Raw genomic sequence first — 18,854 nt, 5'->3', positions numbered from 1 at the left:
GTGAGGATCAAGCTGGAGTTTATGTAATTGACTCTGAATCGATCCTGTTTCATTGAATTAACTTTTGCAACTGACTCTTTGCGTGCCTTGACATTTTATATTTGTTGTGAATTGATGCTATATAAATAGACAAAGCAGAAAACGAACATATGTTCTCGCCAAACGTTGGCGGTATTGTGTGCAGACGATGCGAAGTCGAGCTGCCGAAATCGAAAAATGTGGAAAAAACCGTGACGGTAAAATGTGTGAATCTAGAGCCGAGAAAAGGTGAGTTTAGTTGACAACATTTGCATCAGTCAGAAACTCAAGGATGTTTGGTTGCAATTGCAAATATTGTCCAGCAGAAGTCAGACAAGTGTAATGAACTGCAATTGTTGGAACATGCTTTATGAATAAATAAGTTCGATGTTTCAACTTGTGCAAACTGGAAGCCACACACTGCAGAGAACACTTGTCTGTGAGTGTGTGTAAACACACACCTCATCTCTCTTTGGCACGCCGCTCTTATTTGTGATTGCAAGCCAGACTCGACTACAGTTTTATTTCCTCTGATGTTTCCCGCACAGTCAAATTCAGGGAATCGTTCCAGTTTACGCCTTGCATCAGAGCATCTCCTGTTTTTCCCCGGAGGTGTCCCCTCATCTCCCAGCCCCATATAGCAACACATCCATCATAATGTTTTTCAGCTCACATCAGATGGGTCGGTACCCTTTGGGCGTTAGTAAGCACTGCTTTAGCTACAGTTGTGGCATACCAGCCAGCTTTGTGGATTAAAAAAAAAGAAGGATTCCTAAAATCACTGGGATTTGAAAGAAGTTTAGTCTTGATGCCATTTACACCTGATAGACATTTTCTTTATAGGAGAATTTGTCTCCTTTTAACTTGTGGTGCCGAGTTTAAGAAATGAAATTCACAAGTCTTAATATGATGGGTTATCATTTATTTTCCTCTTTTGAATCCATCATAATGTTTGAATCTGGATTATTTGAGCCTTAGTAACACAAGAACAGAGAAGAAAGTAGTGCAAAGGCTGCAGATACTCTGTGCATGTTTATATTTAGAATCCAGAAAACCACATATAATTACAGTGGGAACAGAAACACTCGCTCTGCTCTGCTTGAAATGCTTTCATTCCCTGAAAGAAAGGCCTTGCAGATTTCCCATATTTCCCACACACGTAATTTGCTGCCCACTTACACCCGCTGCTCTGGCTCAGAACTGGCGGGCAGTGGCTCATGTCATGTGTGAGTTTGTGTGTGTACAAGAAAGAAACATAATCAGTCTTTGTGTTTGGATGCAACAGCATGATTGTCTTTATGTATTTTTTTTTACCCATGTGATCTTCCTCCAGCTGCTCCAAAGCCATTGCTTTCTGGGTGAAAAGCGGCCCCTTTGTTTGTATACAGACTGCAGACTGCAGTCTGCGCTTTACGACCCACTGTGATTTCCCATATTTATGGCCATATTTGCTTCTTGCTGAAGCCCCCTCTTGTTTTTGCTGTTTTGTGCAGAAACCAGAGAAGAAAGAAGGATGCCAACAAGAAAAAAAAATGTAGTTTGTGGTATTTACAACTTGAATATGCACCGTACACGAAGAGTGATAAGCCAGAGTTATCTTTTCCCCACAGACGGGGTTCAAATCTGCCACAGCAAAAGCCTACACATAAACCGATTGCTTGCCTGACTCTGCAGCAAACTAAGCTGCCCAAAGGGCCCAGGAGAAGCCCAGAAAGGAGTTAAAAGGGGGTCCGACCTTGCTCGGGAAGGCATCGCTCCCCTTCTGTGACTGTCAACCCCCTACTGACCAATGAGGCATGAAGCGTGTAAACATAATCTGCATTTTGCATAGTCCCTTCTAGGAAACTTACAGACATCCAAGTAAGATCACACCGCTGCATGGGCTTCAAGGCCTTCAGCTATTTACTCAAGCTTCAAACGTTCAAGCAAAATTGTGTGTTTGCATATAAAAAAAACAAAAACTTTGAGGGTTATTAATCTAAGTAAGTTTATTTTATGGCGCTATTTACACAGAATAATTACGGCTACTTTATAGGGAAAAAATAAATAGAAGGTTAAAACTTAATTCAAATTATACAAAAATGAAGCACCATATAAAATAAAATAAGTTGATAATGTAATCTTTAAAAGCGGGATTAAAACACTAATGTTTTCAGTCCTAATTTAAAAGGATCCTCATTTTCTTCTCATTTCAGGCTTTCAGGTGCAAAACAAACAGTGTCTTGACACAGTTACCCCCTTTGGATTTCTTCTCATTTGGCTTTTTTGGCACACATTTGAAATCATTTAATGCCAAAGACGACTTGAGTTAAACACCAAAAGCAAGAGCGATCTATAATAATTTCACTAACTAGTTACTGGCCAAACAATATTACTCCTCCAAGACTTCATCAATGACTCAACTCAACAGAAACAAGCTCAAAATCCAAAGCAGTTCTTAGTATCACAGTTTAGCTAAGAAGAATATATAGGCATTAAATAAAAAAAGGCCCAATATTACAGCCTTGAGGAACCCCACATATCATCTTGATTTGCCAGATGATATGGAAAATCATCTGTTCAAAATGGTCCCAGTATGTCAAATAGGATCTGAACCAATCTCACCACATCTCCTTTCTGTCAATTTGAAAGTTATGATCAACTGTGCTAAGTGAGGCTATGCAAACCTTTTCGCTTTATTTCCAAAGAGGCAGAATGCCAAATTTTCACAGAAAATTCTGAGAAAATATAGTTTGTTGATAATAGAAAACAAAAAACAAAACAAATTTTCACCAGTGAGCCACTGAAGTATGTTTGTGCTAAGTTGGAAATGTTTGGTGAGAATATTTCTAAGCACAGTGGGCTGACTTAAGGAGCTTTGGAGCTGCTGCACTTAATATTTTTGTCAGTTGCAGATAAGATAAAATGTTTGAGTTGCTAATACTTGAAAACATTAAGCAGACTGCTGGATCAGGTCTGTCTATTATTCATGCAAAAATTAAAATATAATCAGACGCGTCAGGCTGCATTTCTTCTTTCCGTTTAGTTTGACAATGCACATGTCGAAGCATCTACTTTGTAGAGACGGAGAAAACAAGAGTGAACATCTTCCAGCTCACCGCTTTCAGGTCAGAATGCCTGAGGCTTTGTTATTTCTGTCTTGCGGGAATCTCCGATTTTTCTTTCTAGAGCTGCATGGACAGGTGCGGCTGTTGATCAGGGATGGGTTAAAGCATAAAATAGATATTAGAGACTGTAGTGGTGAGACGTTGCAATATCAAAACAGAATGTTTCAGGGTATGAAAGAAGAGAAGAACAATGAGAAGAGTTTTTGTTTTTTTGTTTTTTTGGGGGGTTTTTGCAAAGACGTACAAGGCAATACAAAGCACATTCCTGAGGATAAGATTATTTCTCTGAGGATATGTTGGATGTGAGCCACGGCATCTGAAAAGATCAGTGCCGCCTTTATGGGCTTTGCATCAGTATTGCATTGACACCCTCTGCAACAGAAGCTGATCTTTGTCACTCTCTATGTGGCTTGACCTCTGGGTCAGCGAGAATGATCTGTGATCACCGGCTGAACTTTCAAAATTCCAGTCACAGCAGGTTCAGAAATGTTCCAGCGCCTCCACTAGTTATGATTCACATTACTACTGGATGTCCATGCTCCACTGCAGATGCTCATAAATAAAAATGTTGTACCATCAGAGTAAAGCCTATGCCGCCAGGTTTACAACCCCTTAAACAGGATGCATTATTGGTACAAAGGAAATTGGAATTCTCAGAGGCTAAGAAGGAGCAAATAAATATTAATTACACTATAGGAAAGGCTAAAGATGGATTGGGCTCCTTCAGCCTCGCACATTTATGCACGTCTATATATCCGGCCCATACACTGCCTTGCAAAAGTATTCACACCCTTTGAATAGTTTCACATTTTGTTACAACCAACTTTCATTTCTTTTTTCTTTTTTTTATTTTAGGTAATACAGCACAAAGTAGTGTATAATTATGTAGTAGAAGTAAATAGAAAACTGGTTTTCAACTAATTTACAAACTCAGATGTGAAAAATATGGCATATTCCTCAAAAATTATGTGTTTGTCTACAACCAAAAAACTCAATAAAATACTTTGCAACTATTGGCTAAAAATGTCAAAATGTAGAAACGTTGCAGGGTACAAAAAATTTTGTAAAGCCACTTTTTTTTTTTTTTTTTGCAATGGTGCAGAATCAACCAGTTATAAAATCTTCTCGTCTGTGTGTTTAGCATTTGAGAACTTTGGAAAACAGAACCGTTGCCCTTTTTAGCTTGACATAGCTTTTTACCAGAGCCTTCTTGGTCACATTCTTTGCTTCACAACAGTAAACATTCCTAATGACAAAGCTGGATGGCAGGCAGGGTAGTTTACTAAGTGGAGTGTCATTTGGTATTGTCTTGCAGGAATGAACAACCCCCATATTGCTAAAGACGTTGTCTCGAAAGCAACGTGTCACTCCAACGCCTGAATGAATTGTTGATGTCTTCACTGAAGTGCATATTATCTGTGTGCTGTGGACAAATGCGTGACCATTAGGGGCAATGCTTTTTTTTAGATACACTGACAGCAAACCTAATTGTACTTTAAAAGCCAAGTTGATTATTCGCCAAGAATCAATTGTTGCATATAAAGAACTACATAACGTAGGATAAAGCATGAACAATATGGATCTCCAAAATGCTACGCTAATGTCTGGACTAATGGAAAATAATGTTTACAATATCATACCTAAGGTTTTTCTGTATTTTTCCAAACAGTCTTTTGGATTTTGGACCTATAGTTCATACCCCTTTTTTTTTTTTCAGAGTTTGTTGCAGCTACATCTTTTATGTCTTCGAGGAGAAATTTTATGTGATAGGCCATTATCATATATTTGTGTTTGTCTCATCTTGCCCAATGAGTCAGTAGGCCAGTCAATAGGCGAGAGGTGAGGTACGCCATGACCAGGTTGCCAGTCCATCGCAGTGCAACATAGAGACACACGAGACAAACAATCACACACATAGCACTTAAAAGAAACCAATTAGCTTTGCTTTGTTTTGCAAGTCATGTTTGTGGATTGTGGGAGAAGCCAGAGTACCTGGAAAAAAAACCACTGTCTATGTATGCAATACATACATACATAGTTTAGAAATTATTTCACATGCAAAAGTTTGAAAAGTGTGCCATGTATATGTACTAGCTCTGGTCAGTACTTTGTAACACCGCCTTTCACTGCATCACAGCTACAGGGAGTTTTGGAGTATGCCACCTTCAACATTGCACATCTAAAGATTAACATGTTCTTTACAAAACAGACAAAGTTCAATTAGTTGTATGTACAGTACAGAAATGTCAAAGTCATACAACACATCCTCATTTAAATTCATGCTTGGAAATTCTAACACATGTACATTGGCCTTGACTTGAGCTAACTCTGCAGCAGTATTTGTCGTTTGTTTTGCAACGCAGAGCCTTTTGGTTGATGGTCAAAAAATTCCAGTTCATCCTCCTTGGGACAGAGCTTCTTCGACTTGTTTGCTGTGTTCCCGACAAAGCAAGTGGCAAACTGCAAAAGGGAATTCTGATGGCTTTCTTCTTGCCATGTGCAACAATAGCAAACTAGCAGCTGTATTTATATTGACATTTAATAGCGTACAGGTGGACTCTGTTTACTCATTATGTGACTTCTGAAGGTAAGTAATGTGTTTTATTCAGGGATATTAGAGTAAATAGAACTGAATACAAATATTCTCCACTCTTTTTATGTGTTTAATTATAATGTTTTTAAGGATGCATATACCCACTTTAGGTACTTTATATCAGTCTCATACACAGTAAATGTCAACATGTGACAACTTCAAAAGTGTCAATGCTTATGCAAGGCGCTGCGGGTAGATATTTGATCCATAATATCAGTGTGTAAACATACTTAAGCCACCGTAGGGAGTTTACAACTCTTCCTGCTGAGCGAGTTGCATTAATACTCCTACAAAAGGGCAAATTGCGGCTGTAAATTGCTGCCATTGAACACCAGCAGAGGTCTCCGGATGCGGGACAGCGCAAAGTTAGGTCTCAGCTGCGCACCACATGGGGTGTTACCGTGTCAATATGCTGGACTCACATGCAGGGCAGTGTTAGGGGAAATAAGAACCAGCTCTTCCTCGTTCAGCGGCTGGATTTGTCTTGGTTCAGATTGGGGCTCCCGCGTCTCAAGAAACTACAGCAGAGGGTTAAACACTGGATTTATTCCGCTCCTATTTCGCCTGGGACTTTTTCGCCGGTGGGATAGTTTCCTAATCCAACACCTTGATCTGTTTGGAAGATTTTATTTGATTTATTTATTTATTTATTTTTTTATGAATCGCTCCCCCCCCGTTTTTGCGCTCCGTGAAGCTCAACCTGGACGAGACTAGTCTGTTTGAAAGAAGTTGTCAGGAAAGAGTAAAGAGACGATGTTTTGCCGAAATCAAACGACCAGAGCCACCGTTGCCCGGGGCTCTGCTCTGGAGATGGAGATACGGCGAGGGAAGTTCAGAAAGAGCGATTTCCTGCACACATCATCACAGGTAGAACTTTTTTAAACAGATTTTTTTTTCTCTCACACACATCAGACGGTGACTCCGTTTACAGCTTTGTCTGATCGCTCTGGTTCTTTAAAGTAGCTTAATAAACAGAGTGCAGATGTAGGTCTCAGAGTTCATCAGTGTTTCGGTCTGTTTTTTCAACACTTCTCATTAAGGCTGTGCTGTTTCATTCTCCAATTGTTTTTTTTTTTTTTTTTTGTTTTTTTTTAATTTAAAGCAGTTATCTCATTGCTTGTTCAAATATTCTTGGTGCTATATTTCAAGCTTTTAACTTTTGTAAATCTTTATAAAGCTGGCCAATAGTGACTAAAAATCCAAAATTACTTTGTGGGAAGAGTATTGCATATGCCCAATAAAAATTAAAATGAGTGTTATGCTATGTTCATGTTATGGTCTCAGTCATGGTGAATACCGCTGATTTGGTAGTAGCACATCATCTCCTTCAGGAGTTGATCACAAAATGTATTTTTTCAAGAAGCATAATAAAGGAAAGTTGAGTGGAAGGAAAATCTTTGATTACAAAGATGGACATGCAATTGGGATAACTACAGCCCCGAGAGAAAGGTGAAGCGATGTTCGTTCAAGAGTTTCGGGGGGAAACTCACAGGCTGCGAGGTCTGGAGCATTCACAGATATATCCAGAATATGGGCTGCAACTATTGCATTCCTTGGTCCAATGCACTCCTGAATCACAAATGAACTGGACTATTGCTCAGTGGTCCAAAGTACAAGTTTTAGACAAAAGTAAATGTGCAAGTCTTTTGGAAATCTTGGTCCCACAGTCCTAAGGAATAGTGAAATTGCACAGGCTGTAAGTTGTTTAAGCTCTTGTGTGAGACCATTGCTTCATACAAAAAAAAAAAAAAACATACAAAAGGAACCATGAATCCAAATATCACAGTTGGACATACTTTTGGAGATACTGCAGTAGGGTACAATTTTCTAAAATCTTGTGAAATATACCAATTTTCCTAGAAGCTGTAGGTACTGTACTTCTGTGGCCACAGGAGTAATAAAATAAATCTTGGCATCAAGATTGCTTCTCCATATATTTGTGACAAAATGGGACTTTATCAGAATCTCACTGGGTTATTAAATCATCAGACAGTGTTAGGGTGGTTCCTGTGTAAAAAGATCTTTTGTGAAATCCTTTCACAAATGAAATAAATATTTTATAGTCAACTGTTGCTGGTATCACAGGAAAGTGGAAGCCATTGGTTAATGCAGCAATTCAATCACAAAGTGGCTGATCATGTAAAATCACAGAAGTTGAAGAGTGAATACCTCCAGACCATGTTTGGCCTCCAGATTTGCTCAGGAACAAGTAAGTAGAGAGTTTTTAATCATGGATTGGCTAAGCAGTTGCACCTAAGTCTTTCATCACAAAGTACAATACAAAGCTTTGGATATAGTGGTGTCAAGTATGTTAAGCTGTTCTCTGGAGAAGCAAATCATGTTTCTTTGTCTCAAAGTTTTAGTAAAAGGGGATTATGGTGTGTGGCTAAGTTCCTGAGTGTGAGCCTGGTCTCTTCAGGACAGGAACACACTTAATACTGCGGCATGCGAAGACATTTTACACACGTTCCCTCTCCAGACTATCTGGGAACAGTTTGTTGATGGCCTCTTTCCACTTTTGTACTGGACTGTACACCATTATACAAAGAAGTCATTAGAATTGTATTTAGGTGCAAGCTAGGTGTGAAGGATTTTGACTGCCCAGCCTTTCTAACATCAGTACTTAACCTTACAAATGCCCTCTTCAAAATGGCTATATTCCCACAAACACACTCCTAACCACTGTGAACAGCCCTCCCAGAAGACTTAAAGCTGTTATTGCTTCAAAGAGTGGACCAATTTGGCCAAAAGCAAGTGTCTCTGTAGATTTAGAAACATCATACACCCTATTTATACCTTTCATATGGCTGTCCTTGGATGAAAAGTGCTACGTTTACACCATGATTTCCTTATTCCTTTCTGCAAAACTACCATGTCGGCATCTGCTTCACGTTAGTTGCCGTTTGATAGTGAGCCAGAAGTGACTTCCAGTCTAACCCCTAATTATTTTTACTCACAGTCCAATTTAAATCCCATTGGGGTGGATGGCCCCCCTTTCTCTCGGGAACCCCTTCCTTTTACGTTCTCTTACAATCTCATGATTGTAATTCTGAGATTGCCTCTTTAGGCTGCAGCTACTATTGTCTCTTGTTTGAGGAGCTTTTGTAAGTCTTGGGGGAAGTTTTTTCCAGCACTGGGTTACGTGTGGAAGAATAGGGGGACCAAAGAGAGAATAGACTCGGCTGTAAGAGGAGACTCGAGGAATGTTGAAGGTGCAACAGAGTATCGATTCATTCTCTCTCTTTAGATGTGTCTTTTTTTGTTGTTGTTTCATGAAGGTTTAGCCTGTTCTAGCAGACATGTACACCTTCAGGTTATGTTGGTTAGGATTCACGTCACAGGAAAACGCAGTTAACCTCTGGGAGGTCAGGCACACTTCATGATCTATTGATCTGCTGTCAGAATAGTCTGACCTGTTTGTTTTGAGCTCAGTTCTGTGAAACAAGTCCATCCATGAAGTAAAGTGTGACATTGTCAGAGGGTAAAGTCATGTGAATGTGTTTAAATCTGAGTGATCAGGGAATAAAAATTTCAGCTTGTTTATTTTTAGTTGATGTCGGCTCGTTGTTTTCTAAGAGCTTATCATTTATCTATGAGAAATAAAACAGCAGTGCATGGGTTATTTAGGGCAATGTCAAAATTTATTACACTCGGAGAAGAACTGGCTGCACATCGAGATGTAAATAACCTTTAGATCTCGCTGTGTTTATAGTCACACTGTATTTGACTTTCTACAAAATCATCTCTCTATTAGTTATTCATGAGGCTGAAGGCTTCCCGTCCTCTTACAACAATCATGTTTCCTTAACTCTGTAAAGTATTCTCTGCTAGCTCTCATATAAGATTAATTTGTGCTCCAGACTTTGTTGCCAATGCTAATGATTCTCTTTCAGAGGCTGGAAGTTTCCTCTTTGCTCTGTGTGTCCGGTCTCTTTCTGAATGCCAGCCTGGAGCCAGTGCATGGCATCTCAATGAACTACTATGAAAGCACCTTTTTCTCCCACTAAGCCAGGGAAAATCACATTTGAGTGTTTAAGTCAGTGAATAAATGTTTAATGTTCATTTACTTAACGATATGTGTTAAAGAAGATGATGTGTCTGTGTCTACGTAAGGCCAAAGAAGGCCATGATTGTGAATCTCCTAAAATACAAGACATTGGGAATGAATCTGTTTGCTTTGCAGCAAACAGTGATAAAGGTCTAAATAACATTTAAAATATCCTGATGTCACTGCAACAACAAGTTGTCTATGCATTTATTTACATTTCCTGCCACATTAAATGCCATGCATGGAAAAGATGTGTAAACCCCTTTCATTCCCTGAAACATTCAGGATTAAAAATTCATTTTTACAAAACATTGACATTAATAAAATCCCTTTTGGCGCATGGACTGCCACCTGTGCTGTCAAATATTCCAATTACATTTATTTGAAATGGAAGTATTCCGCAAAAATTGTGACAGCTTATTTTCTTAAACGGTGATTACTTCTTGACAATGGTAAATTTTTCTGTGTAAGATCACGCTAGTGTAATATAAGATAAATTTATTCAAAGACTCTATACATCTCTGCCAGGACTGTCCAGTAAATGTTGAGCTGGCACTGTACATGCCCAGATTATACAAAAGGTGGCTTTTCTGCTGCTCTTCTTCAAAAATAATCTAAGCTCCTGAACTGAATCAGTCAAGCTGGGGTACACAACACCAACTTAACGGGTCAAGTGGTCAAAGACTGAAGGATTGGGGGACTAAGCAGAATTTGCTGTTAAACCCATTCCATGGCCTTCATGTTGCCCCTTTTACTGCTCCTCTCATTCCAAACACAAGACATCTGCTTTTTGCATCCTTTCTCTCAGATGCTTTTTGCATCTGAGAAATGTTTTTTTGCTGGTCTCTAGACCCTCCATCCTCCCTAGTTCTGCTCTTTCAGCTGAAGATGACCAGACATGTATTAGGACCTTGGAAATTCACCATTATTATTATTATTATTATTATTATTATTATTATTATTATTATTATTATTATTATTATTGTTGTTGTTGTTGTTGTTGTTGTTATTATTAGGGAGGAATGCCCTCAGTTTTCATGCTTTGTCGGCATGTTGCATTTAATTTAAGGATTCGCTACGCCAGTCCACACACCACTGTGGCTAACTGTGGCTATATAGGGTGAGGAAGTGGTTAGATCCACGTGATGACGCACCCGTTCATCCATCCATCCACCCACCCACACTCTAAGCCTTTCAGAGGGAATGGTGAAGCTTGGGAATCTGGCATGTGTGTTGGCTGAAAGCTGTAACAACTCTGGGCTACGTCGAGACTGGATTTGGTGAAGTGCCCTTCTCCACCCCATATGTCTCTGTAAATGTCTGTGTGTAAATGAAAATCTGAATGAGTTTAAACTAAAATAGCAGAAATAACTTTTTTTTTAAAGTTTGTTGAAAATATGAAATAGAAATTAAAACTTCCTTAGGAAAAAAAAAGAGAAGGTGTAGATAAAAGATAAGAACCACCTTTCAAATTATCAACACATTTCTTAGTAATAAAGGAAATCCACCATTTTTCCAAGACAAACAACCTGAAAGAATAAAGCAGAGCAACTTTCCTGTACTTCTTCCAGCCTTACTGTTATCTGTTATCGTCCTCACTCCCACAATGCCTGAATGAATCACAGAGACGTCTCAACATAATGAAAATGAACAATCTCTGTAAATGGCTTCTTACACCTACGCGCCTTCATTTTACACTGAAAATAGCTAATTTTGAGTCTTCCTCTCTCTCACATCAACTACTTCCACACCGAAAGGTGTTGTCATTGCGACCTGGGAGGGATTGCTGTTTCTATTTTTTGATGCTCCCGTCTGTTCTGTACCACATTTAATCCTGTTCAGGATTGCAGTAAGGGGCTCCAGCAATAACTGGTGATGTACGAGGTAAAGCCTGGACAGATTTATTGCCAACTCATGAAAAACCAATGTAAGATTCATCAGTTAAACTGTTAATCCCCTTGGCTAAATTCTCTAAGAATATTTTTTTCTACTTCAAACTTATAATTTGGTGTCATGTTGACACCAATATTCACAATTTGGGCAATTACTGTTAAGTATGGTTTATGGTTTGGAGCCTTAAGCAGTTTCATGCTAAGCAGCCTCTCAGTGTGGCTTCTGCTGGTGTTTATTGTGGCTCGTGAAGCACCGATTTACTAAACTGGCTTACGTAAGCATGTGTCTGTCTCCCTGCGTGCAAAATAAAGAGAGGTCACACAGATGTCACCGCATCAAGTCTTGAACTCACTACTTATTTGCTTACAGGGAAATAGTGAACGATTCCTAGGCTTCAGAGTCTAAGCAAATCTGTGAACCAAGAAAGTAGTGCTCTGTTACTGCAGTGTAGCCCAAAACCAAACAACAAACTAAAGCATAAAATGCTAAGAAAAAAAACAAAACAAACAACAACAAAAAAACAAGGTTCAGAGGCCCAAGGGTCCTGAGGAGTGGATGCACTCTGCTTTATTGATTTCTTGAACAACTGCAGTGCCAAGATTGGCCTGCATATATTTGTCTGTCTGTGCGCGCCCCTGAGGGCTTTCTGCCGTGTTGAACAATGCGGGGGTACTGAGGAGATGCTAGGGAATATTTACCCCTCCTCGGACCCTTATTCTCAAACAAAGCCGGGCCCGCTGGAGGTTTCTGCTTGGAGGCTCTCCTGGTATGCCGACGGATATTTTAGCTAGCAAATGTTTAACTATTCTTATTACCAAGACTTTGTGTGTACATCAGGGTAAAGCATTGTTCCTAGACAGCTTCAGAATGAAAAATGGTTTAATCAGTTTCTTCAAGCGAAAAGCAAAAGCTAAGTAAGTTCTTGTTACTTCTCTCCAGGTAATGACTGGACTGTTTGCTTGGCGAGTAGAGTAATGCAGAAAGCAGAACTTTGTTTCAATATTATATTTAATTTACCTCTTTTTTTTTACCCTCCCAGCACTGAAGTCTCTTAGTGTTTACAGTGCTTTTCATAAACTATTCACAATCCCTAAACTTTTTCTGTTTTTTGTGACAATTTTGAGACAATGCAACTACAAAATTTAATGTTTTTTTGTTTGGATTTAATGTGAGTGTCAGTCAATCAAGGTGCGTTACATAATAAAAACAAAAACTTATAAAGACAACACCATACAGTCAAGAATTAATCAGACATTATATTTTTATGAGTGCCATCACCAAAATCATTCAAATCTAATATGTTGGTCAATGTTTCCTTTATTATGGTTCAAAGGCAATTCTAAAGAGTTGAGTTTTTGGTCTTGATTTAAAGGAACTCAGTGTTTCGGCTGTTTTGCAGTTTTCTGAAAGTTTGTTCCAGATTTGTGAAGCTGAATGCTGCCTCTTCATGTTTGATTCTGGTTCTTGAGGAAGCAAAGCAGACCAACTTTTACTAATGTGATTCGTTTTGGAAAGTTTCTTATTTTAAATGTTATTTTCGACGTATTAACTCCAAGCTCTTTGCCTCTTTCAGGGTTAAAATGTGTGTATTTTCACAGCGACCTAAAAATAGAAACAGCTGATAGTCATCCTGTGCAGCAGATGATGTTGAAGCTCAAAAGCTCCAAAGGTTCATTTCCTTTTCCAAGCGACACACATGAAACACAGATACAGGATGTCCTCTGACCCTTGACTAGTCTGCAGCACAGACTCAAGGACACTACTCTCCTCTCAGCCTTATCTTATCTGATCCCTATTGACCGAACAAGCCAGACAAGCCATTTAATGCTCAACTGGAAAAGATGGTAAACACTTTAAATGTAACAAAAATACATCCGTTTTTTGTGTGTTTTTTTTTTTTTTAAATGTGGCTGGTCTATTCTAATATCACTCAGCCAGCTATTCCCAGGTCCCTGCTGCTGTAAATGGAAACGTCTTCAGTGTGTGTGTGTGTGTGTGTGTGTGCGTGTGTGTGTGTGTGTGTGTGTGTGTGTGTGGTGGAATGTGGTTTGTGTCTCTGCGGGACAACCAGTGTCAGGACGCCGTTTAACAGCTGAGGGTCAGCTGCTTATGTTACAAGTAAACCCCACCCAGCCACACATCCACATTCATTTTAACGGCAGCGCTTCTCTCTGAACAAGGCGTGAACATAAATAGCAGACACAGGAAGTGAGTCACGCCCAGTGTTGCTATTTAGTTCGCACACGTCTGCTTCTTCATGTGCGTCTCCGAGCCTGCCCTCTCTCTTACCGTGAAGAGTTATGAATGAAGGCTGGTGTTTAGCTTAGTTAGTCATTCACGGTAGCTGAAGTTTGTTAGTCTGTGATTCCCAGAACCACCTTTCATTGTGACTAAGCAGCCGTGTCTCATTGAGCAGGGTCCATTGCGTATTGCCTGACACAGATGGGCTTTGTTCGCCCAGCATGCACTATCTTGTTCGAAGCCATCACTGCCAGTGACTCGTTTAGCAGACAGAAATGGATCGAGAAGGCTTAATCCCTGCACACAGTCCCACTCCCACAGATGTGGGAACTTCCACAATGATTAAAAAATTAATCTTGACTGGATTAATCTTTTAAATCTGAGTCGGCCAGAACATTCCAAGTTTACTGGAAACTTCACACAAAATCACTTTTTGCTGTAGTTACAGCTAAGTAGGTCCATGCTTCATTTTCAAATCTTTCCACAGACTCGCAACTGGAATAGTGTCTGGACTTTGACTGAGCCGTTCTAACACTTAAAGATGTTTTAATCTACACCATCCATTGCACAGTGCTGTGAAAAAAACATTTTGGGACCCTTGCAGTTTTATATGCTTATTTATTTTTGCTTTTTTTGTGTTTTTTTGTCACAGTAAAAGGTTCCAGATCATCAACAAAAATGTTACCATCAGACAACAATTACCAGGGTAAACACAAAATGCAGTTGGAAAGGTTAATAAGTTTTTGATTCTTTAACAAGAAGGAGACTGGATAAAAAATGGCATCCATGAGACGGTTCAAGGAGGAAAACCACCACTGACCTGATGAGAGAAGTCTCTTGTCTCCTGTGGAATCGCCACAGTATGATGTTGCCACCACTGTTTTTTAACATGGGAGTGCGTTTTAATGTGATGTCACTTTTGAAGGTAATTGCACCGGGTTTTATTCAATTGTCTCTATGCAAAGGCAGCTGAATATAAGCCTTAGCAACTTTTTTTTTTTTTTAGAATGATTTAGCTTTTGGAATCTGCTCTTCTACCCTGAAATAACTTCTATTTAAATTATACATTCAAAGATTTCTTTGCAAGCCTTTGGCATGTATTGCATTAGTTCTGATACTGTTCATCTGCCTCTAAGAACTGAATCTTTCATCCCAAAGACCCTGCCTCCCTAAGAGCCATATTATACCTGCCATTTCATTACGTTCATCCTCAGGTCCCCTGATGATGAACGTAACATGTGAAACATGTTTTTCAGTACCAACCTACTTTTCTGATCCAGATTGTCTTTCTCCTCTCCAAAGACACACAGAAAACGCTACCAATACTTGAATTGGGCTTTTTCATTGGTTATTTCTGTTTACCGGTAACATAAGACCGTGTAAACAAGAACTTCACTGTCTCATGCCAAAGGTATCTTCTTCCTGTCACCACAATACTTCTCTGTTAAGCATAAACAAAAGGCTCACACATAGAACCAGATTCCTCTGTAGGGTCTCCAGTACAGTGCTGGACAATTGCTGTCAACGCCTTTGTCAAATTTTTCGTTCTCAGTTTTTTTTGTACAGGAGGAAATCAGTTTTAATCGACACCAGTTTGTATGTTCTTATGTAAACGTGTAACCTCTCCAAGGACAAGTCATTGACCTTCGGATTATTCATGCATTTAGGCAGAAAAATAAAGGGCAGATCTATTTCAGCCCCCTGTTCTTCACCTTTTCTTCTCTCCTGTTTTTGCGGCTCTCATTTTTTATTTTCCTGCACACAAAGGGGCTCTTTATCCCTTACTCTGTACATCATATCGCCAACCGACTCTACCCTGAGAGCAGATGGAATCAGGGCCTCTCTTTCATAAAGAGGAATGTGCAGTGAAAGGAATCGATTCAATGAAATGTTTAAAGGTGCTTGTATGGGTGAGTGGTGTGAGAGGTGTGCAAAGTCCGTTCCCGCATTGATCTGAGGTATTGTTTTTGGTCTGGGCAATCTCACTAAGGACATAAAACGACTGCCAATATAATCTGGCAGTTCTTCTAAGTAGTTTAGTGTCTCGAATGGTCGTGTTTTGCTGTGTGTCCTGAATGCAGTAAGGAGGTGGCGAAGGGGGCACAAGTGCCAATGATGTTGTCTGTGTTGTTGATGCAGAACAGGTGTTTGACTTTATGGGACCAGATGGGTCCATTATGCATGTTCCCCCTGTTCCCTGCATGCCGCACAGTATATGTGTCCCCGCCAGCATGTCCATGTTTAAATGTGTTTGTTCGCTGAGCCGGGCGTAGCAGACGGTGGGATGTCAGATCTGGTTCTGTCTTTGTGTTGGTCCTGCTGCCTCAGCGGTAATCTCCGTTGGTTCTCTGCTACTTTTCTGTTTTCGTCCTTACCTGAAGGCACGGGGAATTTGCTCTGTGTTCGCCATAATGGGGATTAGGAAACGTTATCATTCCCACTGTTGATGTAGATGGTGCTGTGTGGATAAATGAGTGACGATTAAAACGGTGCGTAGCTGGGAACAACTTAGGAAATGATGTCATTTTGGCAAGAAAATCCATACCTGATTAAATCAGACTGAATGGGAAGAAGGAACAATTTCAACACAGTAAATTTGTCTTTTTTTGTGTGTGTGTGTGTGTTTGTGTGTCTTCTCAGTTCTGTTTGCAACTTTTGACCAGCTCCGTCTACTTGCAACAAAATGTTCATTGGTTCTATGAGATTGGAAATACCAAGAGTGCTGCTGCATCCCTTTGGAAGGCTATATAAATTATAACTTTCCAGAGTCAGTGATATTTTTCTTTCAGGTAATTTTGCTTGAGCAAAAGAACTTGGTTAAAAATTATACACACTTGGGGTGCTGTGGTGGTGCAGGGGTGAAGCACAACCCATTTATTGAGGGCTTGTCCTCATGCCAGTGGTCATGGGTTCGATTCCCAGCCTGGCAACATTTGCCACATGTCTTCCCTCTCTCTCATAACCCTCCTTCCTGTCAAACTACTTTCAAATAAAGGCCATTAGAGCCAACAAAACATTTTAAAAAAATTATACACATCCGAGAATAGAGTGTTGATGTCCTTAGACCACACCCTCCTTTATTATATAAATACACATTACCTCATATGCTTAAATCCAATAATCAGCTGGGACTTGGAGAATATGCAGAGAAATGATGATATGGTCAAAATAATTACCTGTTAATTTGGTCGAGGCTAATCCTTAGTCCCATGTGGTACAAAGTCATAGAAAACTAAAAGATAAATTAGAGCCGTGATATCACATTTAACATTAAGACATAAACCAACATTTTCACACTTTATTGAAATTTACACTTTAATGAGAAATTAATTTGGCATGAAACTGAAACTTGATCTCAAAACTGTTTGTCATTTTTCCATTTAAAATTCTTAACTTCATGTTCCTTAGACGTATTGTTGAAAAGATACCCTCAAAATGTTCTTCTCACATGCTCTTCCTGACAAAAATAAAGAAAAAAAGTTTGCTTTTATTCGTCCCTGTCAGTTTGAATTATAGTTTCCTGTGAGTCCTCTCCACGGTTGTTTAATTTTCATATATGGATAATGCAGATGCTGGCGTTCCTGTTTAGATTTTTACATGTTTGGAGGGTTACTGCAGAGTGCACTCCCATGATGCAAGTTCAGATAGAAATGTGGAATAGAGTGTACCATACCATACCATACCATACCATACCATACCATACCATACCAACTTTATTTATAAAGCACTTTAAAACAACCACAGCTGATACAAAGTGCTGTACATTAAAACACAACATAACAATTAAAAAATAAATAAACATAAAAAATAAAAACTCTTACAGTTTAAAAACAAACCAACCAACATACAATTTAAAACTAGATCCCGCTGGAGTTGAAAGCCAAGTAAAATAGATGGGTTTTAAGACGAGCTTTAAAAGTGGACAGTGAAGGGGCCTCTCTGACGTGCAAAGGCAAGTCGTTCCATAACTTGGGGCCCATGATAGATAGTGTGGCAGAAATTGCAAATAACTCTTGTGTGAATTAATTTCTTTAGACCATTATTTTTCTCTGTTGAATATGCTGGTGAAGCTCACCTTTTGCATGCCTGTTTTAGCTGGGAATAATTAGTGACATAGAAAAACATTAACATTCTCTCCATGAGTGTGTTCTGATTGTAAATGTTGACTTTATTACACATGTCCGTACTGTGATATTAATGAAAATAGTCGTCTTTGTCTTCTGATGTAGACACTGCCAGCCTGCAGAGGGCGCCATTGCTCCATAACATTTTCAGCATCGCTGTAAGTGACCTTTCTCTGGCATTGCTCACCTCCCTGAACACGTTTTGACATTGCTTTATACTCCTCATGCCTTACAGTCATTAATAGTCATTTCAAGAGATCATTCACACTGTTAAGTGTAAATGAATAGCCTCTGCGCACCTGTCCTCTTACAGTCACACGCTATGTCTGTGATATTGCAGCGCCTGTGCCTCTGAGGGCAGAAATCAATGGAGATGAATCTCCTAATGAGCAAGTTTCTCTTCCACTGAAGTGTCCGCTCTCTCAGAGGGATGAGTTTCTGCAGACTTTGGTAAAAGGCTGAGGTAGCGTTCCTGAAAGTCAGCAATGATTCTGGGAAGCAAGCAAACTGCTGAACTGTCTCCAAGGGTGAAAATGTGTGCATGTGTGTGTGTGCGTGTGTACCTGTGTGTCTGCATTTCCTTTAGGGGATGATGCTGATGTGGAATCATCTATATATTTTTGCTCCAGTCAATGATAAGATTGAGTCTACTCCCCAATGACTTTGACGCACTCATCCCTTCTTTTCAGCGGAAGAAAAATATCTGCCAAGTGATTTACGATCAGTCCTCTGACTTTTCTTCTACAAGCTGCTCAGGCTTTGATGATTAAGTCTTGGATGCATCAGTGTCTCGTTTCACAAATCTTACAGTAGAACTTGACCCAGACTGG

At 39.5% G+C, this 18,854-nt stretch overlaps 1 protein-coding gene across 1 annotated transcript in view; it reads left to right on the top strand.

Annotated features, from left to right (window-relative positions):
* Positions 1-6,156: 6,156 nt before the first annotated feature.
* rtkna (rhotekin a) overlaps positions 6,157-18,854 on the top strand; it is a 63,328-nt gene continuing 50,630 nt past the window's right edge. The window contains exon 1 of the mRNA XM_007562917.2: positions 6,157-6,585. Coding sequence (XP_007562979.1) covers positions 6,472-6,585 — 114 coding nt within the window. The 5' untranslated portion in view covers positions 6,157-6,471. The remainder of the gene's footprint in view (positions 6,586-18,854) is intronic.

This window comes from Poecilia formosa, unplaced genomic scaffold, assembly GCF_000485575.1.
Source record: "Poecilia formosa unplaced genomic scaffold, Poecilia_formosa-5.1.2 Scaffold5, whole genome shotgun sequence".
NCBI lineage: Eukaryota > Metazoa > Chordata > Actinopteri > Cyprinodontiformes > Poeciliidae > Poecilia > Poecilia formosa.
This window is presented reverse-complemented; position numbering and strand designations above follow the sequence as displayed.